At 46.0% G+C, this 20,936-nt stretch overlaps 1 protein-coding gene across 1 annotated transcript in view; it reads right to left on the bottom strand.

Moving 5' to 3' along the window:
* LOC144095025 (uncharacterized) overlaps window positions 1–18,660 on the bottom strand; it is a 32,503-nt gene extending 13,843 nt beyond the window's left edge. Inside the window, exons 1-4 of the mRNA XM_077628847.1 lie at window positions 18,526–18,660; window positions 14,353–14,725; window positions 12,012–12,321; window positions 4,221–4,373 (exon numbers count right to left, since the gene is read on the bottom strand). Of these exons, the coding sequence (XP_077484973.1) occupies window positions 4,221–4,373; window positions 12,012–12,321; window positions 14,353–14,704 (815 nt within the window). The 5' untranslated portion in view covers window positions 14,705–14,725; window positions 18,526–18,660. The remainder of the gene's footprint in view (window positions 1–4,220; window positions 4,374–12,011; window positions 12,322–14,352; window positions 14,726–18,525) is intronic.
* Between the last annotated feature and the right edge of the window lie 2,276 nt (window positions 18,661–20,936).

The following is a 20,936-nucleotide window of genomic DNA, read 5'->3' as shown; positions in this document are numbered from 1 at the left end:
TGTCGCTATCTAGACTCAAAATTCACTAGCACATGTAACCTATATGCGACGAGAAATCGTATGACACCATCCGGAATGCTGTAGAAAAGACGACTGCGTCACAGTTTTAGTACGAAATCAGTCTGAAAAATTGAGGTAGTCCAAAGGCGACCCGCCGCGGTGGCTCAGTGGTTAGAGCACTCGGCTACTTATCCGGAGTTCCCGGGTTCGAGCCCGACCGCGGCGGCTGCGTTTCGATGGAGGCGAAACGCTAAGGCGCCCGTGTGCTGTGCAATGTCAGTGCACGTTAGAGATCCCAAGGTGGTCGAAATATTTCGGGAGCCCCCCACTACGACACCTCTTTCTTCTTTCACACCCTCTTTATACCTTCCCTTACGGCGCGGTTCAGGTGTCCGCCGATATGCGAGACGGATACTACGCCATTTCCCAAAAACAATTCTTCAGATCAATGTTTAATAATTGGTTTTTGGGGGAAAGGAAATGGCGCAGTATCTGTCTCATATATCGTTGGACACCTGAACCGCGCCGTAAGGGAAGGGATAAAGGAGGGAGTGAAAGAAGAGAGGAAGAAGAGGTGCCGTAGTGGAGGGCTCCGGAATAATTTCGACCACCTGGGGATCTTTAACGTGCACTGACATCGCACAGCACACGGGCGCCTTAGCGTTTTTCCTCCATAAAAACGCAGCCGCCGCGGTCGGGTTCGAACCCGGGAACTCCGGATCAGTAGTCGAGCGCCCTAACCACTGAGCCACCGCGGCGGGTTGTTCAATTTTTCAAAGGCTGGTATACGTATATAGACGAATGCTATGTACATTATTGTTTGAAATAGCTAGACAAGCTTGCTGTGCTCGTCTTACGGCCGCTTGATGACGGCACCGTATTTTTCTTGTCGATGCGATTTTCTGTACTATCCTCGAGTACGCACACACTGCCGGCTTTTCTCGTTATAAGACTATTAATGCTTTCGTGTTAAAATTTTCGTGTTATTGTTTCGTATATAAACGTAGTGATCACAAAGCCACAGTAGCTTGAGTGACAGAAAGGGGTAAACATGCTCTTGGATTTGTCGAATACACAAATACAAAAACAACGGACGTACAATTTTAAGAATAGAAAAGTAGAATCAAACAGTTGACTCACTGGAAGCCTAATAAACAGCGACTCACGTTTTTATGTGGCCGATTAAAAAAAATCCTGTGCGCAAAACACTAGCCTAATCGAGAGCAAACACTACTCACAAAGTGGAATATCATTGCCTAAGTTTGAGATCTAAATAAACATCGTTACTTCACTGCATTTGGTGGAATTAGGAGGAAAAACGCTAAGGCGCCCGTGTGCTGTGCGATGTCAGTGCACGTTAAAGATCCCCAGGTGGTCGAAATTATTCCGGAGCCCTCCACTACGGCACCTCTCTCTTCCTTTCTTCTTTCACTCTCTCCTTTACCCTTACCTTACGGCGCGGTTCAGGTGTCCAACGATATATGAGACAGATGCTGCGCCATTTCCTTTCCCCCCAAAACCAATAAAAAAAACTGTTTTCCGCTAAGAGTACAGCTTCTCCAGACGCGAACCAAGCAGCCGGTCTAACAGGCTGCGCCAACTGCCGGACGAACATGCAACTCACAAGCGACGACTTAGTAGTGTTTAGTGTGTGCAGTGCGGTTGTTGTCACATTTTCAGTGCGGCATTTAGTAGCAGAAGCAGTGGTGTTCCTTGCGAGATTAGCTCCGACCGGCAGACGAACGACATCTTCGAAGAGAGCGCGCTTTCCGCATTAACCAAGCCGACGTCGTTTGCCTTGCCATCCGGCAGATGGCGCACCCAGAACGTCATGACAAATATTTAGATGGCCTGCTTCAGCTTGGCGTCATTCAGTCTTCCCAGAGCCCATGGGCCTCCGCCGTTGTTCTCGTAACGAAGACGGAAGGATCCATGCGGTTTGTTTGGCATACCATCGTTCAAACAAGATTACGCGAAAGGATTTTTATCCACTTCCCCGTATTGACATAGCCCTCGACTGCCTGAAAGGCGCGGGATTCTCCTCGCCAGACTTGCGCTACGGCTACTGGCAGATGCGCATGGCGGATTCTAACCGGCACAAAACAATCTTTCTTAAGGCCGACAGCATCTACGAATGTAAAGTTTTGCCGTACGGTTTTTGCAATCGGCCGGACAACTTTGGGCGTATGATGGACACAAATCTGTGCGGTCGCAATTGGAACACGTGTCTCTGTTACCTGGACTATGTCGTCGTCTTCTCTAGACTCTTTTCGTTGCACCGGTGCCGCCTCGATTGCGTCCTACAATGTCTGACCGACGCCGACGGAATATAAAGAACTGCTGCTTCGCTGCCCGGCAGCTTACTATCCGGCCATGTCGGCGCAAAAGAACGCGTTCTTTTCTCGATCCTGAAGAGCTGCCTGCAGCTGCCGAGTTCCATCGACCTACCTCAGTGAAGGAGCTCATAATGAAGAAATTTGACAGGGCTATGCTTCTCGGCGACCCCAACCACTCGTTTTGGACACCAGTCTGTGATGCGGCCGTTTCCACGCTGCGCCGCTTTCTTGTGTTAGATCCGATGCTTCGCCATTTCGACCACAGCCAACCCACTGAAATACACGCTGACGCTAGCAGCGCAGGCCTCGGCGCAGTCCTGAGACAACGCAGACACGTCTTCCCTGAACCAGCCGCACCTTGACCAAGGCCCAAATCAATTATTCCGTATCGGAAAAGGAGTGATTGGCGATCATATGTGCCATTTGCCGTACATTTTGTGTCGCAAGCGATCGTATGCCCTGAGCTGGTTGTCCTCCCTCAATGATCACTCTGGCCACCTTGGTCGTTCGGCGCTGTGTTTACAAGCATGACAGGGAAGTCGTATCTCGCTCTAGCTTTAAGCATTCAATGCCTACACCATATCCGGCATACCTCTCCCCTGTGACTTCAAATCTACAGCTGCCGTTACAAATGATTTCTCTTGCCTTGACATTGCCGGTATGCCTTCTGATCAGCACAAGGAACCCTAGATCGCGTCCCTCCTCCCTATCTACAGCATGTACTGGTCTGGCGGACCGGCCTGTCTCCATCGTCAAGCCTCCCACTTTGTCATGCGGGACGGCCTGCTTTACCGCTGCAACTAACTTCCCGACGGGCGCAAATGGCTCCTAGTCATTCCTCGACAGCCCCGTTCTGACGTATGCGCCTATTTTAACGTCGAACCCCAGTGTACGCATGCGGGTGTGGTTAAGACACGCACCTTAGACTGCGCTTCTACTGGCGGTGGATGTGCTGCGTTATCCGACAACACGCTACCTCTTGTCCTGAAAGCAACATCAGAAAACTCCTCCCCGCCGTTCTACCTCTCCAATGCAGCCCTTGCCCTGCCCCACATAACGATTCGACCGCGTTGGCATTGATCTCTACAGGCCTCTTCCCATCACTCCGTCTGGACACAATTGGGTCATGGTTGCAGTGGATAACCTCACCCGGTGCATAGAAACCTCATCCTTGCTATTCGCATCTGCACAAGACATGGCGTCTTTTGTCTTGCATCATGTTGTTTTGCAAAATGGCTCACCTAAGGAACTGCGGAGCGACCGGGGCCGTCTCTTCCTTTCTCATACTGGCAAATCACTCCTTCGCCAAACCCTCATTGTTCAGCGCTCTAAAACGGCCTACCACCTTCAAAGGAATTGTATGACCAAGCGTTCGAACTGCAGAATGCGCCACATGATGGCCAAGTAAGTTGCATCTGACAACTCCAATTGGGACCGCATTTTCACACTGGCAACATATGCTTATAAACTGTCACACAGAGTACAACGGGTTTCTCTCCAATGTTGCTTCTTTATTTCCTCGAGCCCACTTGCACCAAGGATACCCGTGCTGTCCCGTAACGGCCTTATGTGTCCAAGTGCCTGACCCTGTCTAAAGCTGCCAAAACTGAATAATGCAGCCAGCTTGCCCGCTCTATTACAACGAAGGTCCAGAATAACACAAGCACCTTCGTTCTCCTACCAGTCCGCTTCCGTCATATGTCCAGGCATACTTCCCACGCTACAGCATGGCATTATTATAAAACTATTTTTCTGGCTACACTGCGAACAACAAGCACAAGCGATGGCAGCCGCACTCACCGCAGCAAAACAAACATACGTTTTCTAAAGAATTGATAGTTGACTAAAGCGCGAAGAGAAAGAAAATGAGAGGCTTTCTCTTACCTACGATGCCTACAGTCAATCACTTCATTCGCGATCGCTGTGAGGTCGCCTGGCACGTTTATGGTGAGGGTCATTGGCACCAGCAAACCCCTTTTCTCGTAGCAGGGGAAGGCCATGTGTACCCTGCCCTGCTCGAGCTCCATGCGACCCAACCTGCAGCCATGGACAAAAACATCCATGCTGTGCTAAAGGCAGGAAAGAATTACTTTATGCAGCATATCACTTCTGTATGTTGTGTAATAACAGCGCACATGTGTTAAGAATGTGCCATAATGTTTGGAAGCGTATATGTTAGGCGAAATGCGGCAGCACATTGGGTGACAGTTGTAATGCGATAATATTTTTCAGTTTTTCAATTCAATTCTTTATTCGCCAGAAAACTGGACGGTCTCCAGGGCTAAAAGTTGCTGCCTACAACTTGACTGGGGCCCTGGAGCCGTTTACGAAGCGGCAGGAGACATTGGTGGCAGAGTATGCTAACATTAACTACAAACACTGAGTAGCAGAAGGCATCAGGAAATACAGACCTGCTGCATGATTTATCACAACAATAGACTCTTATCAATTACAACTGAGAAAAGTGTACTCGTAGCTCTTTTGGGGATTTGAAGGCTACCTGTTTGTGTTGATTTAATAAGACCGGCATATTGTGTTTTAATGATTGCAACTTGTACTGCGTGCGAAAGTATGGGACTAACTAGGGTTCGGAAATTCGAGTTAAAGAAGGAGTAGCTCTAGGTTGCAGCAATGCCATCGAACGAAGGAAACTCTGGCATTCATGCTGAGAAAAATAGAAACATGTAGCAATCTGTGTTCATAGTGATATTCAAAACTAATAATTTTGTATTTTGCAAAGAGATGTCTTGTCGTAGAGTGATGATCAATATTGGCTAAGTAGCGAAGGTACCTTTTTTTTAGAACTATTATCTTCTCAATATTTGCTTTTGTGGTGCTTGCCCACACCAAACTGTAGTAGCTCATGTGCGGGGCAAATAATGCGTTATATAACTGAAGTTTAACTTCTAGCGGCAGAACAGTACGACATCGCGACATAGCTCCAGTCACTCAAGAGATTTTTCTAGAAACATAGTTGACATGAGTGTCCCAACTCAAATGGCACGAAAAAAAGACACCGAGAATTTTGTGAGTATCGACAAGGTCACTATTTTTATCTTGAATCATTAAGAAATTTTCTAGAGTGAATTTCTTATTTCTGGCTCGAAATAAAATAGCTTTCGTTTTCTGGGTGTTTATTTCGATGCGATTTAATTGGGACCAGACAGACAATTTTTCAAGTACATCATTACAATGTGACACAAGGGCATTGGGATCATTACCAGAAATAAGCGCAGTAATGTCATCAGCATATATAATGAATTGTACACTGTTGTCAATAAGAACTATGTCATTTATGTATAAGTTAAACAGAAGTGGGCCTAATACACTCCCCTGTGGTATACCACAAGGTATTGGAAGTAAGGATGATTGGTGGTCGTTAATACAGATACAATGGCGTCTATTGCTAAGGTACGAGTTAGGCAAATCATGAGATTTTCCGCGAATGCGATATGAAGTGAGTTTTTCAAGAGGTATGTTATGGTCGAGGCAGTCAAAAGCTTTGCTGAAATCAACAAAAAGACCGAGCGTATATGTTCCCTATTCAATGCTCTGTAGTATAATTTCTTTTATTGCAAGCAGCGTCGTTTCCGTAGATTTACTTTTTCTATATCCAAGCTGACAATCGGTCAGCGCCTTAGTTTTATCTAAGAAATTTATTAGGCGTGAGTAAATGATCTTTTCTAGTCCTTTGGAGAAAACAGGTAATATAGAAATCGGTCGATAATTAGTTGCTTCATTTCTGTTTCCACCTTTAAAGACTACAGCAACCCTTGCTCGCTTCATGCCCTCAGGAAAGGTACCCGATTCTATTGCTAAATTAAATATATAAGACAGTACTGAACACAGGAATTCAATCGCGTACTTTATTGGTTTTATTTTTATGTTTTCACAATCAAGGGCCTTGCTGTTTTTTATGCATAAAAATGTCCTCTGTACCTCAGTTTCGTCAGTAGGGCGAAGGAAGATGTTTTCAGGGGTACTGATGCTAATTTTGGGCAATGTTGTTAAGCTGTAGTTGTAATGATTTGAGACATTGGTAAAGTGGTGATTAAAATGATCAGCAAGAGCTTCACCAATTAGGCCGGTGCCATTGACCGTTAAAATTTCAGGAGACGAATCGCCTTTACCTCTGCCGAGTACATTATTTATTGTTTTCCAAGTAATATCTGGCCGTTTTTTGCCTATGTTGGAAAAAAGATGCTCGTAATAAGCTTTTGTCTGCCTAAGCGTAGTATTTAACTTATTTCTAAAGGTTTTAAATTCTTTAAGGTTTTCCTCTGTCCGTGTGCGAAGAAACAAAGTACAGACGGTTTTTCTGTTTCTTCGCCTTTTTAGAACGTTTTAGTGTTCGAAATGGGAAATGTGCTGTATACACTCTCGTAATTATTTCTATGAATTCGAAGTATGCTTCGTCAACTTTAGTTGACTTAAACACAGGGCTCCAGTCACACGTACTGATACTGTTTTTAAACGACTCGAGCGAGTCGTTTGAGATGTACTGAGAACTGAATGATTTTCCGAGTTTTTCGCTTAATTTTGTGTTTTGACATATGTCATAAAAACAGGACAGTGGTCATTGATGTCACTAGTAATTGTGCCAGCACAGGTAACAATACATGTGTTCGTGATAATTAGAAGGTCAAGGGCAGAGCAGCTTGACACTGTAACACGGGTTGGCGAGGTGATCAGGTTTGTAAAGCCAGAAGCTTGAATCATATTTCTGAGTTCATTTGCATGATTGCTATCTGATGAAACGTTAATATTATAGTCACCTCCAACAATTAAGCAAAACTTGTTTCTCCTGGCATATTCCATTAATAGGGTACAACGTTGGGCCAGTTGGTGTAGCGACATATTAAGGAAAACATTGCACAGAATAACACAAGACGGGAGGTAGAAACACACAAACACACGAGCGCTTGTGTGTGCGAGTGGTTCTTTGCCCCGTCCTGTGTTATTCTACGCAATATTTTCCTGAATATAACGATAACAACTTTCTTTTTTCACATTTGCAGCCTGTTATTATTCTATGACATAATAGGAGGACTGGAGATGAATGTTGCGGTTCTGCAAAGGTGTCTGAGTGTCAAATGGAGTGTGCGACAGAGACTAGATCTAATCTTTTCTGGCACTGGAAGCATTAAGAAAACCATCTTTTAATAATTGTGATTATTTGGTACTCGTGGTCGTAATATGCATGCAGAGTAAAAATTAAAATTGTAGAGATTGATGAAATACAAGCCAAGCAATGTTGACAACACGTACGCAGCAAACGAGTCTCATGGGAGAAACGTTTTAAGCACAAAAAAGTCAGCGAAACACAGAATACTGAATGGAGGCAAAATAGAGACAAATAACATTAGTCTTAATACCAGGCCATCAAGGCCGCAATCAGCTTGCTAAATAGTAATAATATATGCGACAATGCGCTTTTCTTATACCTCTTACTGCAACTCGCTATCTGCTTACATAATAGCATCAGCAGGAGAACACTTTGGTACTCTGCAGAAACAGCGGCGAGAATGTTAGCATCTTGTGCTAAAGCATAATTATATGCTTGCAAATGTCAGATATGATTGAGTCACCTTTCATGTAGCTTAGAGTTATTTTTCATGGGCTATGTAAGCAAAATGGATATTGCAACGGCAGACTGGAGCAAAAAAAAAAAATGTTGGAGTTCAGTTGGCGTAAGAGCAGAAAGAAAAATTGCCAAACCTGCTACAAAAATCATAACAGTTTATGTGGACAAATAAAAGAGAATACACCGTAGTGCCACAGACAGAAAACTCGGCTCAAAAGTGAAATAAGCTCGAGAAAAAAGGAGCTAAAATAGCTGATAACGTAGGCAGAAATAGCCTACGATGCGTCAAAATATGATGCTGTTACTCTAGATTACTTTTTAATGACTCAAAATAGAATAAAGGGGCACTTCGATGTTTTTTGCTCCCTATTATTCTGGATCAGAGGATCCCTGTGTGTTCCAGACAGTAGTGCACCCCATTTAAGAGAATACAAACGAAATTAATCCAACATAAACTATTAAAAACGAAACATATGAAGGTACACTTTATATCTGCCGTAAGGTATAGCGAGACAGCGTTAATGAATTGATGGCCATAAGGTGGAATTGATCATTCTCGAATTTTGCACTCAAACATCCCTGGAGGCGATGATACTATTCCTGGTGCAATAGTGCAGCGGTTAAGCCGTGGCCATTTAAAGCAGGTGCTGTTATCAATGGGGATTGTGCGACCCAGGTTGCTTCTCCTGGGCAACTTCTTGCGACCAATGAAGTTCAACGGACGCCTGCCTCGTTAGTCAGTTTGCTGTCGATTCGGTTGTCAAGTTGCGATGAGACCTCAGGGTCACATTTCCCTGTGGGCACAAATACAGGACACTGAAGAAGACACACACGTCGCTGAAATTACAACTGCGTTTAATGAAAGATACGCATCAGTTTTAGAGTTAAACCTTGTCCATGCACTTGTCGCCATTATAATTCTCCCGCGGCTGCCGGTATAGATATCATCGATTGGTCTCCTGTTTTAGTAAAACCACTTACTTTACATGAAGGGCTGGCTATGACAGCCAGTTGATTTCCCGTAAATATGAAACGCCACTGCCAATTCTTTTGTGCAGCTATCGTTATGAGAAAATGCACAAATGTCAACAAAAACCGGTATACACTTGCACACAAAATATCGCTTTGCCAGGCTTGTTGTGTTGTTAAAGCATAACTGAGCTCTTAGAGCGTTAAGTAAATTCATCGGCCTGCATGTCTCATATACGTACGATCGCAAGACAAAGGGGTCTCGTAGGTTACAGCAGCCTTAAAGGGGGCGAATCAAGTTTAGCGCTTATTTTTGCAGCCTGCCTTCCTTTCTATTCATTCTTTACTGCGTTGCATTCTGCTGCCACGTTACCTCTATTATTAGGCTCTCAAAATAGAACACTACACTGTATCCCGCCGCAGAAAGGTTCATGAGGGGATTGACATATTGTTCACGGCTATTTTTATACTTCTTTTATTCAGAATTTTTCGCTCTTTATTATACGCAGGACTTCCAGCAGCACACCTCATACCTATATAGATGGCGACTATACCGTTTCGGTCTATGTTTTCCATCCATATGGCAGTGAAAAACCTTGCCTTACCAAGATCACCAGTGTAGTATCAGCCCAGGATCTGCGTTTCAGGGAGGCCAGCTTCAAGGTTGATGAGTTTTAGGGGTTCAACGTACCAAAGCGGCTCAAGCTGTGACAGACGCCGTAGTGAAAGGAAGCGAAAATTTCAACTTCCAGATATTCGTTAATGCGCACTGGTATCGCAGAGCTCACAGACTTCTAAAATTCTGTATGCAACGATATTCGACCGCCGCGGCCAGGATTTAATCTATGTCTTACGGGCCAGGAGCCGAGCGCCATAACCACTCAGCCACTGAGGCGGATCCACCTTCCGGGACTCTGTCCTTGTCTCGTGCTCTGATAAAGTTTCCTTATGTTGAAAAACACCTCAAACCACTACTCGAAACAGCGTATTAATTCGAAGAATGAAACCGTTAGAAAAGAAGTTTTCCCATGCGTCCGCCCCGTCTCGTACACCTATGCGAAAGTAATGGACGGGCAAAGCGCCACTTCTCTATTGGCAACGTCTGATAAAGTGTATGAGGTGGAATCAACGACTCAAAGCAAGAGATAAGGAGTAGGAAGGAAGAACGGCTGCAAAATGAACTTGCAAAGGGGTTCGTACCAGACCGCGGCGGCTGCGTTTTTATGGAGGAAAAACGCTAAGGCGCCCGTGTGCTGTGCGATGTAAGTGCACGTTAAAGATCCCCAGGAGGTCGAAATTATTCCGGAGCGCTCCACTACGGCACCTCCTTCTTCCTTTCTTCTTTCAATCCCTCCCCTTATTTCTTCCCTTACCACGCGGGTCAGGTGTCCAACGATATATGAGACAGATTCTGCGCCATTTCCTTTGCCCAAAAGCAATTATTATTAAAGTTAGTTCGCCTCCTGTAAGGCTGCATTTTTCTGCCAGATCACTGTCTTGCGCCCGTACGTATTACAGACAAGAAAAACCGGTGCATTAACATGAGGCTTTCAGAACACTAGAAGTCTTCAGAAAATAAATCAAGTAACCGGGAAAGCATTGTCTCACGGGAATTGTACGGAGTTTTTTGTTGATACTGGAGTATTGTACATTCATAATGGTCACCGCAAAAGGATAGTTGCTGAGGTTTTTGATATTTCAATAAAAGCAAGTGGCTGTGTTTGCCAGTGTTCCGTAGCCTTGGCTTTTAGAGAAACGGGCCAGAGCCATCGGTGATAATAACACAAGTTACCACGAGGGAATTACGGTAATGGCAAGTCAAGCCTAATGAAACTGTGCAAAGGGTCGTTCTTGAGGTTTGACTATAGAGGTAATGCATGATTTTCAGCAAAAAACAGCTGAAATCTCAGCAACGTATGTGTCGTTTCGTACGAGTCCTTTGTTCAGCAGCGCTGTTTTTAAATAAATAAAGGCTGCCAACACCATCAGTCTGACGTTCTTGAATTTGAATTGCATCGCCCAACATTCCTGTCGCGTCATAACCCCTTCCAAGTTTTCCACTGAGTTTCTGGAACAGAAGTATGTATTAAGCGTGATTTCGGTGATCTGAATAGATGTTAACGCATCACCGTGAACTACGCTCTTCGTCGCATGGCTGCTTAATGTCAGAAAAACATTTCTCGTCTTTTACACCACGTGGACATGTGCATAAGCATAGTGGGTGCTTAAATTTGCTAGAAAACAATGTAACACCCACAAGCTCTCTAAGACACGGGATTTCAAGGATATCTGCTGAACCATTTGGGCTGCTGGAATGAAGCAATCCATTCCACCTCATAGGAGTAGAGAAATCGCGCTCTGCACAGACGGCAAGAAAACCGCTCGGATGAACTGTGCAAGTTTTCAATGAAGTACACAATCTATTTTTTCCTCCTTTCTCATGCTGCTGCTAAAGATAAAGATGAGCTTAGTAAAACACGCATTTTTGATTTTTACATTATTTTACGCAGCAGAAATTGCAAATGAACAAAAGCTGCGAAAAAATGCGGTTTGCGGTTTTCCACTCAAGGTTTGATAAACAAGCTGATTTTGGCGATACGAAGCATTGAAAAGAATACGTCCAACTCAATAATGCTCATCAAGATTCCGACAGCTGCATTTGGAAGAAAAGCCGAGAATTAATTTTTCCCGAATTTAGACCACGCCGTTTCCTTAACGTGCACTCGCATGGCTCAACCCGTGTACACATTTTTCATTTCACAGCTATCAAAATGCAGCCGTGATGCCCAGAATTCGGCTCCATGGCCTTGAGCACGACAGCTGAAAGCCACTGCTGCTAAGCCACCTCAGAGGGCTTTACCGCTGTGGGATGTTGGTCCCATCACGCGAAAGCAGGGCAAGATATCTTGCAGTAAATGCTGCTATGAAAATACCTTTAGAGCACCTACACGGATGCCGAGACGCCTGGTTGCTGGTCACTCGCCCTGAAATTAATATTTTATTTGCTGCAACTTCTTCTGAACAAATTTCTTTAGATGAATTCTAGCAAAAGTGTACTACTTTATAAAAATCTACGTTCACACTGGACCCAAAAAGATGCAGGCAGGCACTGATGCACTCACGTTTCCTTCAGCGTGATTGGTCCGTCGGCAGCCGGTTGGTATTTGTGCACCGTGGCCAGCGTGTACGGGTGACCAACGGTCAGCGGCGTTTTGAGCCGCACGATGAGGAAATCTGCATCGCGGCTCACGGTGTCAACGGCCAATCCGCGTGGCTTGAAGCAACGCGATGCCGTGCCATCGAGCACGGCCACGCGTATGTCCTTGAGCGTGTCCGCCCTGGCCTTGAGCACCAACTTATCAGTGGCCTTGGACACACGGAGGTGTGCTTCGACGCGTGCAGTGATGTTCATAGCTGGCCCCAAGGTCGCCCCTTCGAGAACAACCACGGAGCATGAGGAGCGCTCGTCTTGCTTTGTCAAGCTCATAGACTCACGTGACGTATTGGTAAAGCTGCAGCGCTAAGACATTTATGCATGCGCTAGGTTTTTTCTTGTTCTCACTGATTCCTTTTACGAACGGATCCCTACCGTGATCTTACCATATTGGAGTCGCTTTTCTAGTATAATACAACCTAGTATCACTGTCGTACGGGAGACATGAATCCCATTAGCGTCAATTGCTGCGGAATTTGCGGTTGTCATTTACGCCCGCCGCAGCAAAGCAAGCAACACTTCAATGGTCGTTAAAAAAGCGCGAGTCCAACCTCAACTATGTATATGGATCCATAATTTCTTTTAAATCCTAAATATAAACTAATATTTAGTCACAAAATATAATCAAGTAGCGGAGTGGCACATGAGCACGTAAAGTGGGGACAAATTAAGAGATTCCGTGCATTTCACACCGCAACATATAATGTGTAGATATTACATGGATGTCTCCCAACTTTTGTCTTGCGCGAAAGCCTCTGCACCTCACAAGTAGCTCGATAGTTTTTGCTTTGTTCGTATCTTTCTCCATGAGAACTAATATTATTTCCCAAGAAAAACGATTATAAGCAGTTTTTTTTTAAACTTTACGTTTCTTGGCCGTACGTTTCTTGGTACATTTCTTGGCCGTGTAGAGGAGCTAATCGCATCCTTTAAGCTCTAAATGTATGCAGATAAGAAAAGCTATTTTAAACACCTTTCGAGATCTTTTCGTATTTGAGGTGCCCTATGGGCACTGCTATAAAGCTGCGAAATCAACACCGTTTCCTGCTTACTTCTTGCAAAGACTGTACGGAGCTATTTTTTTATGCTCTTGTGTAGAATGGGAGAGTTGAAGGTGCTGAGAACTCTGTGCTTGAATGTTGATCTCTAAGGGCACCTCTTTTCATATTTCTGTGGCATTCTTATCACTAATTAAATTTCGAGTGGGGCGACAGCTGCAAAGGTGTTCCCAGACAGGTCCCCAAGCGAGGTGGCAGAATGGTATAAAAATCTTGAATTCTGGTTGTGCCGCACGCCTGTCGTTGGCTCAAGGCAGGGCCACAGACTTCGTATTCTTAAGAACAATGCAGCCAGCACAGAATTCGAGGGTGACACGCAGCATGACAAGGTTAGCTATTTAGGCGTTATTTTTTTCTCACAGGGAGTAAGTCAGCTATGTCCACCGATATCAAAAATGACCTCTACGCCTGGGATCCGCCCATGTCAGTATTAGTGTAAATATTCACGACAGCGGTTACAGCTGTTAAGCCGTCTGTTTCGCTGATCAACTTAACCAATTTGTAATTTTCTGCTCTTGCACCGGGTGTCGACGCGTCACAGATGCATCAGGCAACGCATCTGAATATATTACGTTACGCTAGACGAGAGTAAAGATGGGGGATGCAGGATTCGCCACTCTGTTCTTCACGTTGTCGTCAGAGTCACGCGCCGACTCGGTATCAGGAGCAGCGCATGCGTAAGCCGCAGGCCAAGAACACAGCGAAAGCTCTACAACGCTCACAGAACACAGGTTCCCAGCTAGTATATGGAAAGCAATCACGACTGACAAAAACATCCATGCAAGTGCTCCTGCGGAGAGACTTAACTCAAGGTTTCATTCGCGGCAATTTGCGACAGATACTCCACTTAGCTGACACTCCACAGAGCTGAAGAAATGAAGCATATCGAGCGATTGTCCTTAATGTTTGGGGCTAATATTCTTTCGCTCATCAGGAATTGAAGACTACTAAAATGGTGACTCTGTGTGCCTGCTGTATTGCGACCAATGCAGCATTCTTTCGTGCTTTAACATTCCTCGGAAATTGCTGGTTAATAATGCCCCTATAAGTACGTTAACCACTCAGCGTACGCACATTTCCCCCTTGTACAGGAGAAACACTTCTTCTTCATAGGTACACTGAGCTGAACACCGGCTGCCTTCTGTTCACATTGCTCTTTAATCATTCGCGGCGAGAGAATTCTTTTCTCACCGGTCAGGTACAGAGTTACGTCGTAACTCTCCGGCTTGACGTCATCCGGCAGGTCCCCCTGATGCTTGTCTTGGCCTACCGGCTGCATGATCGGCTTGTCCAGACCATAGCCCTCCCGAGACGCCACACATTCAGGAGGCGGTGGGATGGGCCCGGTTGGGTCCTCTCCTGTTTCTGGGGCATCTGCCGCGGCTGTCGAGGATGACGGTCTGTACACTACCCTTGGAGGGCGAGTGAGCAGCCGAATTACTAATCCAGCCATAAATGACGTTGTAATGACGATTAGGAGAGCCCATAACACCGTTCGAGGGGTCAGCGCTTTAGTAGACTTCGGGGGTGGCGGCGATGGCATAGTCGTGGGAAGGTTGGTGGCCTGCACAAAACGATCGTATTAATACTTGTGACGTCAAGTTTATAGTCAGTGTTTTTGTAGCGAAAAAAATTCTAAGAAACTATATTTACACATGCAGAAGATAGCATATATACGAGAGAACATAATGAAAATATTAATAATAATTGGTATTTGGGGAAAGGAAATGGCGAGTATCTGTCTCATATATTGTTGGACACCTGAGTCGCGCCGTAAGGGAAGAAATAAAAGAAGGAGGGAAAGAAGAAAGGAAAAAGAGGGGCCGTAGTGGAGGGCTCCAGATTGATTTCGACCTCCTGGGGATCTTTTACGTGCACTGACATCGCACAGCACACGGGCGCCTTAGCGTTTTTCCTCCATACAAACGCAGCCTCCACGGCCAGCTTTGAACCCGGGAACGCAATATAATGAAAACAACTTCCCTTTTTGGCATGAATTCTTGAATAGATACATGAAGCCTCATTGTGACTGCGCAAATCGCACAGTGCACCTTAAATCAGAATACAAACGCTTTGTAAGGTAAAATTCAATTTCTCTTACAGAGTCGTCGTCTGAAAACTTTGTGTGGCAGGTGAAGATTTTAGAGGCAATTAATGGTGGGCCACACATGCCACGTCTGGCTTCTTGTGGGCAGAACTCCGTGATTACCGCGAGAAGGCATATGCGAGAAACACTTCCAATAACAGAACAAAAAACGTTGCGCCACGGAGACACCCGTGAAAGGATTGCGCTGCTTGTGCAATACAGTAGCGTGTCGTTTAGCATGAAACCAGTATTGAAATCAGTAGGGAGATCTGCATCAATGCTGCTTGCTATATTTTGTCTAAAAGGACAATTATTTGCATTGTGTCGTTAATGATAGAGGGCATGGTATAGATTTCGGGTATGTTTAAAGTGACAGCGTAGCTCGTATTATAGGCATCGTCCAAGAAAACATAGCGGTGGCTTGCGCGTAATAAGCTCGTTTCGATTGCCCTCCCCCCCATTAAAGCCTTTTTGCCGCTGTGTGTGTGACGGTACAGTGAGAGTGATTCTGTCTTGTGTCGCTGTATCCAGCGTCTCGAAGTGCTTTTACTCAGAACTGCGGAAGACACATAAGCCTCGTTTTGCCAATGCTGCCCGGTCGTCATTTTATATCTTCGAACTTAAAGGCAATTAATGGAAACAACACGTACAGCTCGTTCAAATCTGGAGCCTTGATATTAAAATAAAATTAAGCTTGAACTATCTTTGGCTGCGTCAACACTGCAGAGGCTACAAACTTGAGACACTAATAATAGCAGGCTGATGATCTATCAAAGAGACCAAATTAAATGTTATCTGACAGTTGAGAATATCGTTAGGCTCATCCCTGCACTGGTAAGAAATGAGCCGGTGCTCAGTGGGCCGAGGAGAGAGAGACGAAAAAAACTATCTCACTGCAGCTGATCACACATTCATTTTTACTTGACAAGGAGTGGCACTGCGCCGCCTTAACGCCGAGGGAATCCTAAATTAACGCATCTGAAGCAAATTCGAAAGTCACGGAACTGATATTTCGTGAAACGTATCTTGTTCTCAGTCGCTTTCTCTCGCACGTGCCGATACATCTAATATCGGGCGGTTTGAGGAAATCCACGAACAGGCTTTTAGAAACCGCTGGCACACCGTACTTGAAAGAAAAAACCCCAAGGACAATAGACCAGAAACCAAGAAGTGCAGCATTGTTATCAGCTGGTCGTTGCAGACCACACTTGCTGAGTTAAAAACTGCTCTTGGGCTCGGTGGGTCCTGGAGACTTTTGTTCCTGATAGTACAACAAAGAGTAGAGTCACCGATCTTCTCTGAAAACCCTAGTGCCACAATCAGGAATACAGTGACAACCAGCATGCAACCACCGTTGTCAGCCGAGTTACTAATGATTTTATTGTTTAAACAAAATACTTTGCAAATTACAAAGTTTCACACATGTCTGCCATTTGCAAAGCAATCAACGCACAGTGCATGCTGCTCATCTTAGGCAACTGCTGATGTGGCTAATGCAAGTAGTGCTTAGAACATAGCTTTCAAAAATACCAATGCAGCCTTTGCTTTTGCATTTCTATGAAGGTGAAATCCAAGGACACCCGTGTACTGTGCGATGTCAGTGCACCTTAACTATCGCACGGACCCTCTACTAAAACACGGACCACTCTGCCACGTCGTCTCTTATAGGCCAGCTGTCGCTTTGGGACCTCAGACATACCACTTACAGACAATATATCCGACCAGATCCCCCAGAAACACCACGGTAAGCTGTATGTCTGCTTACACTGGCGCCCTGTGCAAAAAAAAAATTGATTATATGTGCACGCATAGAAAGTACATTCTATTTAAATTATTGGCATTATTTCCGCTCAGGCCTTTAGTTGTTGCCCGTAGGGACCGAATATAGAAAAGGGGTGTGCTACTGAAGCGGCAGCCGCAGAATGGCTGTCGCATTATGAAGCCACCAGTTTTAGTTGATATGCTAGCTGTAGTCACGTGACGCACACAATACCTTTTGAGAGAGTTGTCTTGTTTTTGTTTTTTTTAAATGGAAACACAAACAGGATTAATATATATTTTCTGTTTCCTTTTGGAGTTTGTCGCATCTAGGTAGCATTCTAAGATTCATTGGTTTACGTTTATTCCCGGCTGCCGGCAACTTTTTGCGCAGGGTATTCTGTTACCGAACAGCCAGCAAAACTCAAAAGAGAAAAACCAGCTCTGCCTTGCTGATATCACGCGATAACAATAATGATTTTGTGCCCATAAGTGCAGAAAATCTCGTTCTCAACTTTACATTCATAGGTACCTGGGAGCCCCCACACAGTTTCTTCCGCAATGGTGCGGCGGTTAAGGATTGTGCCACTCGGCAATGGCAAGGGCTGCCACCGGTGGGGCCTGTTCGGCCATGTTGAGCAACCTGTCGCGATCAATCCATAATTTAACAGCCAACGGCGGTGAGTTTCGTCACATTTAGGTGGGCAGGTACTGTGATGATGCGACAAAGTCACGTGACCTAGGTGTCGTGACAAAGTTTCTTCTCCGGTGGATGGCCGCCTCTGTAACACTACGGCGTCCTATTTATCTCTGTCAACGCCGGCGCCGACAACGCTGACAAAGCAATGCCGGATTTTCTGGGTAAAGAGGATTTTAATGTTGCCGCCTAATACGAAAATTCCGGCAGTATGTTTTCATTGGCTGTGTGCCGTAAAGTGACTGGACTCATCCAATAGGGTCAAAACCTGCCACGGATTCCTGCGGACTTTTGGCGGCTGCTGGCGCAGAAGTCTCGTACTATTCTAAGCCCTAAGCGCGTCAACGCCGCACGACAGGCCTCCCATTACTATGCACACAACGCCATTTAGGCAAGTAAAATAATTGCCGCTTGCATAATGGTGGGGAGAGTTCTGGCGCTTGGTTGTCATGCTGCGGCGAGCGGGCCGCTGTGTGCTGCTAAGCACGACTGCGAGAATTCCGTGCCAAGCACCGACGCAGGTTTTCAGCGCGTCTTGAATACCAAACACTTGAGTATTGAAGAGAGAGGTACACGTTGGTGGCAGCTACCCGGCCAGCGCGAGGCAGCAACAACCACAAGCAACCACTCCACAACCTGAAAACACAGGTAATTCTGTCTTGGTTGAACGGCAAGAAACCCAGGGGAGCTCCAATTCGAATGGAGAAGACATTAACCGAAGCGTTTTATCACGCTCACTCTGAGCTTAACTGAGCGCGGTGTCATGGCTCTTCAGACGAAAATATGGCAACCGGCTCTATCAGTGGTGTCGTACGGAACTCACCGGTTTCGTCGGGTCCACAGGAATCGCCGAGTTTGACGGGTTGCGTTGGAAGTGGGTGGCGGTCTTCTACAAAGAGGCTTAGTTGTCAAAGAACAACCCCTCGAATCGCTTTTCAGAAAGCTGCCGCTGGCCTAGCTCTGCACGAGGGCGCGAGAGAGAGCAGATCTGCTGACCAGCCGCTAGTTCATCTTTCTCCTTAAAACAGGCGTCGCGTGCCCCATAAGAAAGTGATATCTCGAATATTTGGCTGTATTTGGCAGCGATGCTAAACCCCATCGGGAAACATAAGCCCCGAAATACTTGAGGAGCGCATTTTTAAACGAGAGGTTGTTTCTCGGCAGAACATTTGTTCATATCTTACGATTCCGCCATACCAATCAATACACCGCGGAAATCCGCTCTTCCTGGTAGCAATTTTTCTGTACTATTTTTTGTGCTTTTGTCAACAACGTTCCCTTATGGCAATCTTAACTACTCGATGCATGCCACAGACACACTTTAAAACAAAGATTTTGCTAGGCATTGGAAAAAAATACGGATGATCTTTCCTGGTTAGGCCAATTGCGATTTAGGTACGCTAGAAATTCAGTTTTCAGTTTCCTGACGGTTTCGGGTCTAGGCTCGGATTTCAAGGTCAAGCAGACTTTAGAAACAAAAAATCCCCGACATCGGTGAGTGGGCGCATTTTTGCTAGCGCACTAAAATTGGAGGGGAACATTAAGCTCCGCGTTAAGTCTATAATGTTGTAGCGTAAATGTGTTAATGCCCAATATATGCGGAATTTGTCATAGATCTCTACTTAAAAATCATAGATCGATATAGTCCTCATGTATTTCCTGGCGCCGCGGTGGAATGGCTAAGCTATGAACCACCGCCCTGCGATTGCAGGTGCTATCAGAGGAGAGGCTTTTGTGACCCAGGTTGATCTTTTCGAGGAACCTCACGCATCTATTCAATATATGAACGGCAGAATGCCACAGTGGGCTGTTTCATCAAAATTCAACGCACAGGTTTTCTAGCGATAACTACACTACGCCAGCCACTTCGCGAGGTCAGCGGGGCTGCGCGCTGAGCCGTGACACCACCGCTCCGCCCGCTGTGTGCATGCGCGGAGTGACTTCATAGCCAGCAACTGGTGTGCGCGGCTCGCCGACGGCGGAGCAGACGCCGCCCGCTTTGCCAGTTGTGCGCATGCGCGGAGTGACTTCATAGCCCGCCGCTGGTGTGCGCGCTACGCGGCTCGCCGACGGCGGAGCAGACGCCGCTCGCGTTGCCAGTAGTGCGCATGCGCGGAGTGGCGTCAGAGCCCGAAGCTGGTGTGTGCGCCGCGCGCCTACATTACGCTAAAGCCCCAACTCGATGCACACATCCTAGGCGTACGGCGGAGCGCCTACGCGCCCAGCGCCGCGCCGTGCCAAGCGTCGAAAAAAGTCATACACCTCCATGCTCCCTGTGCTGGGGCGTTCTCCCTCTCGAGCCGACCGAAGGAATTTCAAGCGTGAAGAAAGGGGATTTGGGGGGCACTGAAAGGACAACTTAAACCGCGAAGAAAAGTTCCAGGAATCTGGGATAGGTTCAAGCCATAAAGAAAAGTCCCGAGAGCTCCCGCCGTCCTCCTATTGTTGTAAACCGGACCCCGCTTCCGACGCGCGCACAAGCGCGCGCGCTCAGGCGCGGATATCTGACATGGACAGATATCTGCCCCTGCTCGCGCCTGCGCGCGCGTCGCGCTTTGCGCATGCGCAGACAGGATCCGGCGTACGCCCGTGCGCGTATGCGCTCCGCCGGTACGCGTAGGATGTGTCCATCGAGTTGCGGCTTAATACTTCGAGCTTCCAGCGTGGTGGCGGAATGGGTATTTAACTGGTCATTTATTTTATTATTTATTAATTTCTCGATACCTCAAAGGCCCCATTACTGGGTATTACATGAGGGGTGGGCATGCAGTATGGCTGCAAAGGTTACAGGTGTTCAGTTTGATGTGGCCTGCACTGGTGAGAAAAAACTTTGGAAAATTCTTAAACGTTTAAGCCTTTTCTCTAAGTAAACTGCCTTGAACCAATCTTCAATTACATGACAACTGTTCTTAAAGGTCGATAAGGCATAGGCACCGCATTTGAGGTCTTTTTATAGAATTGAAGTCATTCGTGCAAATATGTTCCCCATTTTTGTGCAAAACTTTTGGCCCAAATGGCTTGACAATGATGTCATTGAATTTACAGAATAATTCTGGACGCACTTTTACCATTTGTATGCATATGAGGCCAAGCTAGTGTCGAAGGGACTGCTTAGCTCTTTCCTAAGGCCTTCAAAACCACAGCAGAAGCATTGGTAGTTTTTCTCCAGAAGTCACGCTGTCTATAGTCGCTATAGGCGTGATGAGCATTCCCCCCCCTCCCTGCGCTTGCTCC

This window comes from Amblyomma americanum, chromosome 6 (assembly GCF_052857255.1).
Source record: "Amblyomma americanum isolate KBUSLIRL-KWMA chromosome 6, ASM5285725v1, whole genome shotgun sequence".
NCBI lineage: Eukaryota > Metazoa > Arthropoda > Arachnida > Ixodida > Ixodidae > Amblyomma > Amblyomma americanum.
The sequence above is the reverse complement of the archived record's forward strand: the minus strand, read 5'-3'. Positions and strand labels throughout refer to the sequence as shown.